This window comes from Teleopsis dalmanni, chromosome 1 (genome assembly GCF_002237135.1).
Source record: "Teleopsis dalmanni isolate 2A chromosome 1, ASM223713v2, whole genome shotgun sequence".
In the NCBI taxonomy this organism is placed as follows: Eukaryota; Metazoa; Arthropoda; class Insecta; order Diptera; family Diopsidae; genus Teleopsis; species Teleopsis dalmanni.
Genome location: NC_051846.1, coordinates 162,042,622 through 162,055,714, shown reverse-complemented (window position 1 = coordinate 162,055,714; position 13,093 = coordinate 162,042,622). Strand labels below are relative to the sequence as shown.

The window sequence follows — 13,093 nt, the reverse complement described above, 5'->3', positions numbered from 1 at the left end:
TTAATCATTTATAAATATAACAGTTTATAAACAAAATTTTTGAATTAAAAATATTAAACATATTTACGTTCATTACTTATATTATTCAATGAATAAATGCATAAAAATAAAATACAATTCAGTAAAAACAAACATAAATAATATAATATTCAGAAACAAAATATTAATTAATATTTTTTAAAGTCAAAATTAATTTAGAGGAAACATCAATTATATTTTAATATTAAAAAACTAAAAAATAAATAAATGTTTATTTCATTAAACAAATGGAAATAGGAAGTACTTTTTAACATTTTTAAATATAATTAATATAAATATTTTATAATTTAAAATGAATGCTCGTAATCGGTGTAATGCAAATATTTTAAATAATTTAATTTAATTCACTTTAATAAGACCATTGACTCTTTTTACTCTTAATAAGAGTTAGAAGAACAGATATAAATATATAATAAGACTATTAGTTGCTTTATGAGTTATTTTTAAAACATAATTAAACTTGAAAATAAATAAAACTACAGTTTTTAGTTTTTTTTTAATTTTGTGCTTATAACAATTATTGTAATTAGTGTAATTGATATATTAACTGATATCCAATAATATTTATTATACCGTAATGCGAAATAAACAAAAATAAATACAAAAATAAATTATATGAAAGAAAACGAATGAAAATAACAAAGTTAAAATAAATTTAAAACAAAAAAAATAATAAAAAAAAATATGAAATAAATAGAATAAAAAAAATAATAAAATATAAAAAATAATAAAATAAAAAGAAATAATAAAGTAAAAAGAAATAATAAAATAAAAAAATAGCAAAACAAGAAAAGTAATAAAAAAATAACAAAACAAGAAATGTAAATAATAAAAAAAAAACAAAAAAATTAAATAATAAAATAAAAAAAATAAATTAAGATTAAAATAAAAACTGTAGTTGGTTTTTCTTAGTGATGTTTTAAAACTATTAAAGAATGAATATTGATTTAATTTATATTCAAATCAAATCTAATAATATAGATTTTATATTATTGATTTAAAAATGAAAAACAATAATTTTTTTTTAACTATTTATAATATTTTAGTACAGGACGGATATCATAACAAACATATAATATGCTTCCTTTTTACATATATAAAGAATTTTATATAAATATATATATATAAATTTAATAATACATACAATATACATTATGGTATGTATTTTATTTTTATATTAAACTTAAAGATATGGTTACTAAAATTAATTATTAAGGATTAAAATGAATAATATAGGTATATAGTTTAGTACAATTTTTTATAAAATAAGTTTTACATAATAAGTCTTTTCTAATTTATTTTTCTAAAATACTAATATAAAATTAAATAATTCGAGTAAATTATTTATTATAATTTTTATATAAAAATACTAAACTAATAACGTAAGAAGTATTAGGCTAATTTTGTTTTATTTACAATTTAAACAATTTTTGTTCTTTTTAATTGATTCGATAAATATTTCGATAATAATTATTATTATTATTTATTAATTATTAAAAATATATTTATTATATATTTTTATTGCAAGCAAATATAAGCGTAAGTTCACTGTATAATCAAATCTTTGAGCGCAAAAAGTTCTCTATGGAAATAGGATTATTACTGAATACAATATGTATATATCTTTATTAATATATTATTTAGATTATTTTTTATCAAAATTAAGAGTTCAACTGGGATAGTTGGTATAAGTAAAGTAATTTTTTTGATTTCTTTATAGAAAATGGAGGTAGACATTATTCTTTATAAATTGATCATATATTAATTAATAATAATAAAATCTATAATAATCGATTATAGTCAAAGAATTTAATATTATAATTCGAATTTATGAGTTGTTCTCAGTCTTGAAGAAATTTTATTCATTTTTTTTTACTGATTTAAAAAACAAAATTGTTTTTTTACATTCATTAAAAATAAAAACAAAATCATTTTAGTTAACCTATGAGTTGATTATATCTTTTGTATGCGTTAAAAATTTGCTCTATGACTTAATTGATTTTTTTTCATGTACTATTGACTAATAGTAATTTTAATTGTAATATTATTTTTACATATATAATTAAAATATTATATTTAATAAAATAAAGTTAAATTAAGTCTCGCCTCAAGTAAATACTGAGCTTATATTGCTTGCACTGCTTACGCCTATAACTACACCTACACCTACGCCTACGCCTACGCCTACGCCTACGCCTACGCCTAAGCCTATACCTAAACCTGCTTTAGAAATAAATTCACACTTCAATACTGTTGAGACTGCCCGACGAAATGTTGTCATTGTGACTACCCAGCCTGTTGCGTTTGATCATGGCGCGCGCTGGCATTGGAGAGCGTTGAACACGCGGACTGCCCGGTACGATGGGTATACCCACGCCGCCATTGTTATTGTTTGCATTGCCCGAAGTACGTCTTGTGCGTCGCAGCGAGGGTATACGTGTCGGGAGGCCCTCAATATTCATGGAAGAGTCATGCGGCGAGGTTTGTGTATTTGGTGGCATTTGATAGTGTAAATTGCGTGCGCTGCGTTCTAAAGTGCGACGATGCTGCTCCATAGCCGGCGTTGTGTGCGGTGTAGTTGACTGGTGATATGGATTGTGCAAGTGATGATTGTTATTCTGATGTGGTGGTACTGGTGGAGGCTGATGATTGTTGTGATTGTGATGTGGTTGATATTCACGTTTGTGTAACATCGAAGGAGTACCCGGTGTTGAAGTTTGATGATAAGGTTGAGCGTGATGTATTCCTTGATGTGAACCAAGATGAGTATGTAAGTTTGTCTAAGATGCAAATAGAAAAATATTATTAATATTTAATTAAGTTATTGGAAAAAAAAAATATTTAATTATAGAAATTGTTGTCTTTTACTTTAGCTGTTGGGGTTGTATGGTTCGATTTAGCAGCTGCATTTGTTGTATTGTTACAGTTAGTGGAGACATTTTGATTTGTTTTTGTTGGTAATGGTGGTAACGGTTTGGAGAGTGGAGAATTTGTATCAATCACTCCATTACAATGTTTATTGTTGGTAGTTTGTGTGTTAGTTGTTGTTGTGTTTGTAGTAGTTGTGATACCTTCACTCGCTTCCAGTGTCTCGCATGATGATGACGAGCGATGTTGTTGTATTTGTTGTTGTGTATCGTCACTATTTAGTTGCTCGTCACTATGATGTGATGTTGTTGAGGGTGTCGTTTGTGTGGTGTTTGGCAAAAATCTTAGTTCCATCACATTTCGATTCTAAAACAGTTCACGCTAATATTTCTTAACTAGTACCAACCAAATAGTTTAACAGTCGCACTAGTAATAAGCCAATTTAATTCTCATTTACTTGTGAATTATATATGGAACAGATTCCGAAAAATTATTATTTACAAATTTTTTGGCAACAATGAATAAATAGCAATAGATGATATATAGTAGCTAGTAAAGTTTACTAATAGTTATAAGCGGGTTCGGTGTTTGTTAGTATGCAATATTAAGCTCCTTTAGGTATTAAGTACATGTAGATTTATACAGATTAAATACTGATATGAATAATATATATAAATCGATTAAAAAAAATACTGATATGAATAATATATATAAATCGATTAAAAACTCTTATGCATTAAAGATTTGAGAAAATATATTGATTTTTTTCATTAATTTAAATATGTATACAGTAATCCACCCTATAACGCAGTACCCTTAAAACGCGTTTTCATTTTACGCGATTTCAATCCCCCGTAAAATACGGACATTCTCCCATATAACGCGGGGATTTGTACAGTTCATAATTAGCTTTGCGTACCTTTGCGCGCGTGGAATGGGGGTATACCCTATAACGCGTTTTCCTATAATGCAGTCCCAATCTACCGCGTTATAGGGGGAATACTGTATATAAAATACTAAAAATAGTGAATGTGTGAAAGAGAAAAATATTGATAATATTGATTTAATAACTATTTAAATAAAATATAAATTTTAAAATAATCTTTAAAGCATAATTTACATAAACACCTATTTTTGACAAATATACTAGTAAGAAAAGAGATAAGCAATATGAATATATACACTATTATTCAATAATATTTATATTAACTTATAAATTTACTATCAGTACGAAATATTTTTATGTAGGTTCAATAAATGCCATAATAATAAGAAAATTTAATTTACACCTTATATTTAATAACATTTTTCAAAGAAGTATATAAATTATATATAGTATACACATATATTTATGATAGTCACTTATCTTTCACTTAATGTAATTAAATATTTTATCCCTTTCTCAAAATTTTAAAAATATTATTTTTCAAAGAGAATAGTTCTAACAATGGTAATATAAAAAATTAATCCAAAGATATCACGAAGGATTCCATTGTCAACTGATACAACTTTGGATACAATACAAATCTCACTCGGTAAAAAAATCAAGCTATATAATCATTACAATTGTTTTAAAAACTACACTGAAGTGTAGTTGTATTATATGATACTTTTACGGAAGTATCATATGATACACTAACTAATGATATGAACTAAGTATCATATGCCACTAACGCCTGCACAAACGGCTATAAACTAAATGGACTCATAATATATATGTAACACTACTACTGTAGTGAATACCAAAAACAAATTATAACTATATATTAAGTAGACGCCGGCTCTAAGTAAGCTTCCACCATCCCGGGATGGCAACGAGGGACATCCAAGTGCGCGGAGCGTGGTTAAACAGCTGCGTACCATAGAGGAATACAGGGGAGCGAACTGTTCCAAGAGCGGGCATATGCACCATCGATGAAGTTCTTTCGTGCTCAACGAAAACTATGCTAGGCACGAAAGCTGAAAAAAATGCATACCGAAACAGACAATGCATATGCAAATAGACATGATTATGAATTCAGCGTTTAAACACCCATCAGGATTGAGCCCAGTAAGATCCTGATTATGGCATACTGGAACAAACTACTTAAATGATAATTTTTGGGCTGGCGGATGTGGTATTCTGTTACCTGAGTATATGAGAGTGACATCTCATAGAAATGGCTTTCAGGTTAATGCCACATCTTCCTCCGTCCTTTTAAAACTTGGCAAGTCTCCGAGTACGTTCGATGTCTCGTCACCTCCCTGTTTTGCTTAGATAACCATGGGGATCGTTACGAGCGACTATACAATCGAACATCGATAGCGGCTAGGAGTTTGGACCCTATCAAATATGAATAAGGAAAAACAAAACACACCACAAACGTTAACGAAAGTGTCACTGCAAGATGGCCGAAAGAAGACTGCAATGGACGAGGGCACGCCAAAGGTGCCACCACAAACGAATGGTGTACTCATTTCGCCGGGAAATGAGTTCACCCAGAAAATGAAGAGCGAATAGGCGAAGACATTCGAAAAATGCGTAGTTGCCTATAAGAAAATAAAGCAAGCCGTAAATCGGCAAAGAAATGTCTCCACGGACATTAAAGAGGCTTATGATGGCTTATTTTCATCGATGTTGGCTTAAGGCAGAAGTAAAAAAAAAGACACGAAGGAATAACAATGCGGTAGACACCAACCGCAGCCCCCACCGAAGGCGCCGAAGAAAAAAACGAAGAAAAATGGGTAATGGTAACAGGCAAAAAACAAAAAGCGGTAAAAAAGCCTGAAGCACCCCCAAAGAAAAGGGTAAAACGAAAAGAGAAGCCCAGAATTCGTGAGAAACCGGAAGCTGTCCTCATCAAACCAAACGAAGGACACACATACACAGATATCCTTAAGGACCTTCGAACTAAGATAAAGCCAGATGATGAAGAGGTGAAAAAAACGACTTTTACGCCGAATTAAAAGGAACAATGGGAGAGGCAGCAATGGTAACTGAACTGCAGCCCTGTGCAAAAATAGAAATCTTGTCTTACAACAGATGAGAATAGTCTTACAACAGATGATGAGGTAAGAGTTGCAGTAAGAATTGCACTCCAAGAACCCACGGAGCAAATAGATGTAAAAATTTCTGGTGCAAATACCAGAGAACAACGGAGAGAATATGACTGCATATCAAGCCAGGCAGCTAAAACACTTCAAAAGGCGGAACGTATTCGTGTGGGCTTAGTAAGATACAGAATAAAACTCTTACAAGATGTAAAACGCTGTTACACATGCTTCGAAACCGGACATCTTCAATACAATTGCAAAGGACCTGACAGAAACGGTCAAGGCCTATGCATCCGATGCGGAGAAAGCGGGCACAAGCTGAAAGAGTGCACAAGGCCGTCAAAATGCTGCATTTGCGCAAGTAAAGGATACACCAAGGTGGACCACATACCGGGTTCCCATAAGTGCGAAGCTAGCAAAACGAAATGAGAATACTCCAAACAAATATGCATAGGAGCAAGATGGCTGACGCTCTGCTCTCTCAGTTAGTTCTAGAACGAAAAATCGACATCGTCATCAGAAGCGAGCAATACAAGAAAATTTGTAACACAGGATGGTATGAGGACTACACTGGAACCGAAGCTATCTGGGAGCTATCAAAAGGAACACTTAATGCTGTAAGTAATGGAAGCGGGGAAGGTTTTGTATGGGTAAGGACAAATGACTACACTGTTATAAGCTGCTATCTAACACCCAATGACACTATTGGTGAATTTGAAAACAAACTCCATAATATAGAAGAGAAGGCTAGAGAAATCGGAGGCTCCCTAATTATTGCAGGGGACTTCAACTCTAAAGCAATCGAATGGGATTCCACGACGACAAACTCACGCGATCGACGCGTACTTGATATGGTGTCTAGATTGAGGCTTGCAGTAGCAAACTCAAGTTTCGCTACAACATTCAGAAGACCCGGATGTGAAGCCACAACTCCAGATATAACACTTGTGTCGGATACGTTTTCAGGGGCACTCAGAGACTGGAAAGTGCTGGAAGATTATACCGGCTGCGATCGCCAGTATGTTGAATTCAGGATTACACTGCGGGAGAGTGCTGCAACAGATTATCAACCTAGCAGGATGCGAAAATGGAGGGTAGACCATTTAGATGTACCAACTCTACTTGCTGCTATAGACAGCAGGGTTGCAGAAAGGGATCCCATACTAAACTCATTCTACAAGCTTGTAATGTTTCCATGTCAAAAGCGGGAAGATCAACCCGAAAGAAAGCCGCATACTGGTGGACCGAGCAAATCGCAGAAATGCGGACCATCTGTTTGAGGTGCAGGCGAAAGCTGACCAGAGCCCGGAGAAGAAGTAATGCTGAAATAGAGGAGCTGAAGTTTAAAATAGCTAAGAAAAATTTGATAGCAGCCATAAACCAAAGCAAAAAGGCGAAGTGGGAAGAACTAAGAGAAGATATAAACAACAATTCATGGGTCACCGGATACAAGATTATAACTAAAAAGCTGGTTGCCAGACAACCCACCCCGTCACTAGAAAGCGCAAAAATGAAGGAAATAGTTGACACATTATTCCCGACACATGAGGTGCTCCCAAGCAGAGCAGATGATTCCCTGAGAGAAATGCCGCCTCTATTTACACTACAAGAGCTCTCCGCAGGTGCTAGCGCGCTAAAAAATAATAAAGCTCCGGGGCCAGATGGAATACCAGCCGAGATACTAAAAGTGATTGGTAATGAACGACCACATGTGTACTAGAAATGTACAGTGCTTGTTTAATGGAAGGCAACTTTCCTAAAATTTGGAAGAAACAGAAACTAACATTAATTAGTAAGGGTAAGGGCGACCCAGCACGTGCTGAAGCATACCCACCACTCTGCATGCTCGACACCGCTGGAAAACTCCTTGAAAGACTGATCAAGCCCCGACTTACAAAAGCTTTCGAATCAGCAGGTGGCTTGTCACCGAGACAGCACGGTTTTAGAACAGGACGCTGCACGCTAGGTGCAATAGAGGATATAGTTGAAGCAGTAAAGACTGCACAGACTGGTAACCACTACTCAAGAAACATTGTCTTGCTTGCAACACTTGACGTACGAAACGCGTTCAATAGTGTAAGATGGGCTGATATTCTCGATACACTGGAAAGCAAGTTTAGTGTACCACGCTACCTGATGGATATAATAGCTAGCTATTTGAAAAACCGCGTGCTAGTCTACGACACTCACGAAAGACCAAAAGGAAAAACAAATCACATCAGGAGCAGCGCAAGGATCAGTCCTCGGACCTTAGCTGTGGAATAATTATTACGATGATATCTTAGAGCTGGAAATGCGGGATGATACACATCTGGTGGCATTTGCAGATGATTTAGCAGTGATAAAGGCAAGAAATACAGAAGAAGCGCAACGAAAGCTACCAGGTAATGATACGAAGAATGATTGGAGGACCACGGACTCAAACTCGCCGCGAAGAAAACAGAGCTGATCTTTTTCACAAAAAAGCATATACAGCTAGGAGTCGAGATGCGAGTATGCGACAAAACTATAATGACGCAGAAAACAGTCAAATATTTAGGCCTTCGACTGGACTCCAGACTAACATTCTGGGCTCAGATTGAGAAAGCGGCATCTAAAGCAGTAAAAGCTACAGCAGCACTAAGCAGACTTATGGCAAGCATAAGAGGACCCACACAGAGTAAAAGACAGCGCCTGATGGCTACGGTAAACTCCATTCTATTATACGGAAACGAAATATAGGCAGACGCACTACAGGCAAAATACCGAAGAAGAGCGTTAGCGTCAGTGCAGCGAACAGCAGCTCTGAGGATATCTTCAGCGTACCGTACCGTTTCAGAAGCAGCGGTACTCGTGATTAGTGGAAATATTCCTATTGACCTGCAGGCTCAAGAGCGAAAAACATGTTGACAGGCAAAACGAATGGGAAACAACAACACCGACAAGCAGTTGGTAGGCACAGATTCATTGCAGTATGGCGGCAACGCTGGGACTCAGATAACCGTGGACGATGGACCGCAAGGCTTATCCCAGATCTAAAAAGCTGGCTAGCAAGAGACTTTGGGGAGGTTAACTACTACCTCACTCAGTTCCTGTCGGGACATGGATACTTCAACAGCTACCTCTACCGCATGCGCAAAGTAGTCACCAAATTGCATATATTGCGGAGCGGAGGATGATACCGCAGAACAAACATTCTTTGAGTGCAATAAGTGGTTGCCCGAACGAGAAGTACTAGCAGCGCAAGAAGGTAGAAGATAGAAGGTACCAACTTGCGCTGCTAGTACTTCTCGTTCGGGTAACCACTTATTGCACTCAAAGAATGTGTGTTCTGCGGTATCATTCTCCGCTCCGCAAAATATGCAATTTGGTGACTACTTTGCGCATGCGGTACAGGTAGCTGTTGAAGTATCCATGTCCCGACAGGAACTGAGTGAGGTAGTAGTTAACCTCCCCAAAGTCTCTTGCTAGCCAGCTTTTTAGATCTGGGATAAGCCTTGCGGTCCATCGTCCACGGTTATCTGAGTCCCAGCGTTGCCGCCATACTGCAATGAATCTGTGCCTACCAACTGCTTGTCGGTGTTGTTGTTTCCCATTCGTTTTGCCTGTCAACATGTTTTTCGCTCTTGAGCCTGCAGGTCAATAGGAATATTTCCACTAATCACGAGTACCGCTGCTTCTGAAACGGTACGGTACGCTGAAGATATCCTCAGAGCTGCTGTTCGCTGCACTGACGCTAACGCTCTTCTTCGGTATTTTGCCTGTAGTGCGTCTGCCTATATTTCGTTTCCGTATAATAGAATGGAGTTTACCGTAGCCATCAGGCGCTGTCTTTTACTCTGTGTGGGTCCTCTTATGCTTGCCATAAGTCTGCTTAGTGCTGCTGTAGCTTTTACTGCTTTAGATGCCGCTTTCTCAATCTGAGCCCAGAATGTTAGTCTGGAGTCCAGTCGAAGGCCTAAATATTTGACTGTTTTCTGCGTCATTATAGTTTTGTCGCATACTCGCATCTCGACTCCTAGCTGTATATGCTTTTTTGTGAAAAAGATCAGCTCTGTTTTCTTCGCGGCGAGTTTGAGTCCGTGGTCCTCCAATCATTCTTCGTATCATTACCTGGTAGCTTTCGTTGCGCTTCTTCTGTATTTCTTGCCTTTATCACTGCTAAATCATCTGCAAATGCCACCAGATGTGTATCATCCCGCATTTCCAGCTCTAAGATATCATCGTAATAATTATTCCACAGCTAAGGTCCGAGGACTGATCCTTGCGCTGCTCCTGATGTGATTTGTTTTTCCTTTTGGTCTTTCGTGAGTGTCGTAGACTAGCACGCGGTTTTTCAAATAGCTAGCTATTATATCCATCAGGTAGCGTGGTACACTAAACTTGCTTTCCAGTGTATCGAGAATATCAGCCCATCTTACACTATTGAACGCGTATCGTACGTCAAGTGTTGCAAGCAAGACAATGTTTCTTGAGTAGTGGTTACCAGTCTGTGCAGTCTTTACTGCTTCAACTATATCCTCTATTGCACCTAGCGTGCAGCGTCCTGTTCTAAAACCGTGCTGTCTCGGTGACAAGCCACCTGCTGATTCGAAAGCTTTTGTAAGTCGGGGCTTGATCAGTCTTTCAAGGAGTTTTCCAGCGGTGTCGAGCATGCAGAGTGGTGGGTATGCTTCAGCACGTGCTGGGTCGCCCTTACCCTTACTAATTAATGTTAGTTTCTGTTTCTTCCAAATTTTAGGAAAGTTGCCTTCCATTAAACAAGCACTGTACATTTCTAGTACACATGTGGTCGTTCATTACCAATCACTTTTAGTATCTCGGCTGGTATTCCATCTGGCCCCGGAGCTTTATTATTTTTTAGCGCGCTAGCACCTGCGGAGAGCTCTTGTAGTGTAAATAGAGCCGGCATTTCTCTCAGGGAATCATCTGCTTTGCTTGGGAGCACCTCATGTGTCGGGAATAATGTGTCAACTATTTCCTTCATTTTTGCGCTTTCTAGTGACGGGATGGGTTGTCTGGCACCCAGCTTTTTAGTTACAATCTTGTATCCGGTGACCCATGGATTGTTGTTCTTCCCACTTCGCCTTTTTGCTTTGGTTTATGGCTGCTTTCAAATTTTTGTTAGCTGTTTTAAACTTCAGCTCCTCTATTTCAGCAGTACTTCTTCTACGGGCTCTGGTCAGCTTTCGCCTGCACCTCAAACAGATGGTCCGCATTTCCGCGATTTGCTCGGTCCACCAGTATGCGGCTTTCTTTCGGGTTGATCTTCCCACTTTTGGCAAGGAAACATTATAAGCTTGTAGAATGCTATTCATGGTGTATTCTGTGAGTGTGGTCGAGTTTAGTATGGGATCCCTTTCTGCAACTCTGCTGTCTATAGCAGCAAGTAGAGTTGGTACATCTAAATGGTCTACCCTCCATTTCCGCATCCTGCTAGGTTGATAATCTGTTGCAGCACTGTCCCGCAGTGTAATCTTGAATTCAACATACTGGCGATCGCAGCCGGTATAATCTTCCAGCACTTTCCAGTCTTTGAGTGCCCCTGAAAACGTATCCGACACAAGTGTTATATCTGGAGTTGTGGCTTCACATCCGGGTCTTCTGAATGTTGTAGCGAAACTTGAGTTTGCTACTGCAAGCTCCAATCTAGACACCATGTCAAGTACGCGTCAATCGCGTGAGTTTGTCGTCGTGGAATCCCATTCGATTGCTTTAGAGTTGAAGTCCCCTGCAATAAATAGGGAGACTCCGATTTCTCTAGCCTTCTCTTCTATATTATGGAGTTTGTTTTCAAATTCACTAATAGTGTCATTGGGTGTTAGATAGCAGCTTATAACAGTGTAGTCATTTGTCCTTACCCATACAAAACCTTCCCCGCTTCCATTACTTACAACATTAAGTGTTCCTTTTGATGCCGTCCAGATAGCTTCGGTTCCAGTGTGGTCCTCATACCATCTTCTGTTACAAATTTTCTTGTATTGCTCGCTTATGATGACGACGTCGATTTTTCGTTCTAGAACTAACTGAGAGAGCAGAGTGTCAGCCATCTTGCTCCTATGCATATTTGTTTGGAGTATTCTCATTTCGTTTTGCTAGCTTAGCAGTTATGGGAAACCGGTATGTGGTCCACCTTGGTGCATCCTTTACTTGCGCAAATCTAGCATTTTGGCGGCCTTGTGCACTCTTTCAGCTTGTGCCCGCTTTCTCTGCATCGAATGCATAGGCCTTGGCCGTTTCTGTTAGGTCCTTTGCAATTGTATTGAAGATGTCCTGTTTCGAAGCATCTGTAACAGCGTTTTACATCTTGTAAGAGTTTTATTCTGCATCTTACTAAGCCCACACGAATACGTTCCGCCTTTTGAAGTGTTTTAGCTGCCTGGCTTGATATGCAGATATAGGCTCTCCGTTGTTCCCTGGTATTTGCACCAGAAATTTTTACATCTATTTGCTCCGTGGGTTCTTGGAGTACAATTCTTATTGCAACTGTTACCTCATCATCTGTTGTAAGACTATCAAAGTAGCGGATTTCTATTTTTGCACGGGGCTTCAGTTCAGTTACCATTGCTGCCTCTCCCATTGTTCGTTTTAATTCCGCGTAAATTTCGTTTTTTTTTCACTTTTTCCTAGTTCTAAAAGTACGACCCCACTCCTAGTTTTGAGTATGGACTGGATGGCCACCTCTTCATCATCTGGCTTTATCTTCGTTCGAAGGTCCTTAAGGATATCTGCGTATGTGTGTCCTTCATTTGGTTTGATGAGGGCTTCTCTTTTCGTTTTACCGTTTTCTTTGGGGGTGCTTCAGGCTTTTTTGCCGCTTTTTGTTTTTTGCCTGTTACCATTACACATTTTTCTTCGTTTTTTTCTACGGTGCCTTCGGTGGGGGCTGCGGCTGGTGTGTCTACCGCATTGGTTTCCTTTCGTGCTTTTTTATTTACTTCGGCCTTAAGCCAACATCGGTGGAAATAAGCCATCATATCGAACTGCGTCTCCAGTTCATGTACCCCCTCTTTAATGTCTGTCGAGATATTTCTTTGTCGATTTACGGCTTGCTTTATTTTGTTAAAGGCGACTACGCATTTTTCGAAGGTCTTCGCCGAAGTGGTTGCCCGAACGAGAAGTACTAGCAGCGCAAGTTGGTACCTTCTATCCCAGGATATATATATATATCTAT

General features: G+C 37.5%; 1 protein-coding gene across 2 annotated transcripts in view; it reads right to left on the bottom strand.

Moving 5' to 3' along the window:
- Nucleotides 1-2,098: 2,098 nt before the first annotated feature.
- Nucleotides 2,099-13,093, bottom strand: part of LOC119669733 (interference hedgehog) — a 37,124-nt gene continuing 26,129 nt past the window's right edge. The window contains exons 7-8 of one of the 2 annotated variants that reach the window (XM_038079745.1): nucleotides 2,908-3,273; nucleotides 2,099-2,819 (exon numbers count right to left, since the gene is read on the bottom strand). In XM_038079745.1, the coding sequence (XP_037935673.1) occupies nucleotides 2,277-2,819; nucleotides 2,908-3,273 (909 nt within the window). In that variant the 3' untranslated portion in view covers nucleotides 2,099-2,276. The remainder of the gene's footprint in view (nucleotides 2,820-2,907; nucleotides 3,274-13,093) is intronic. The other variant, XM_038079746.1, reaches the window with a different exon arrangement.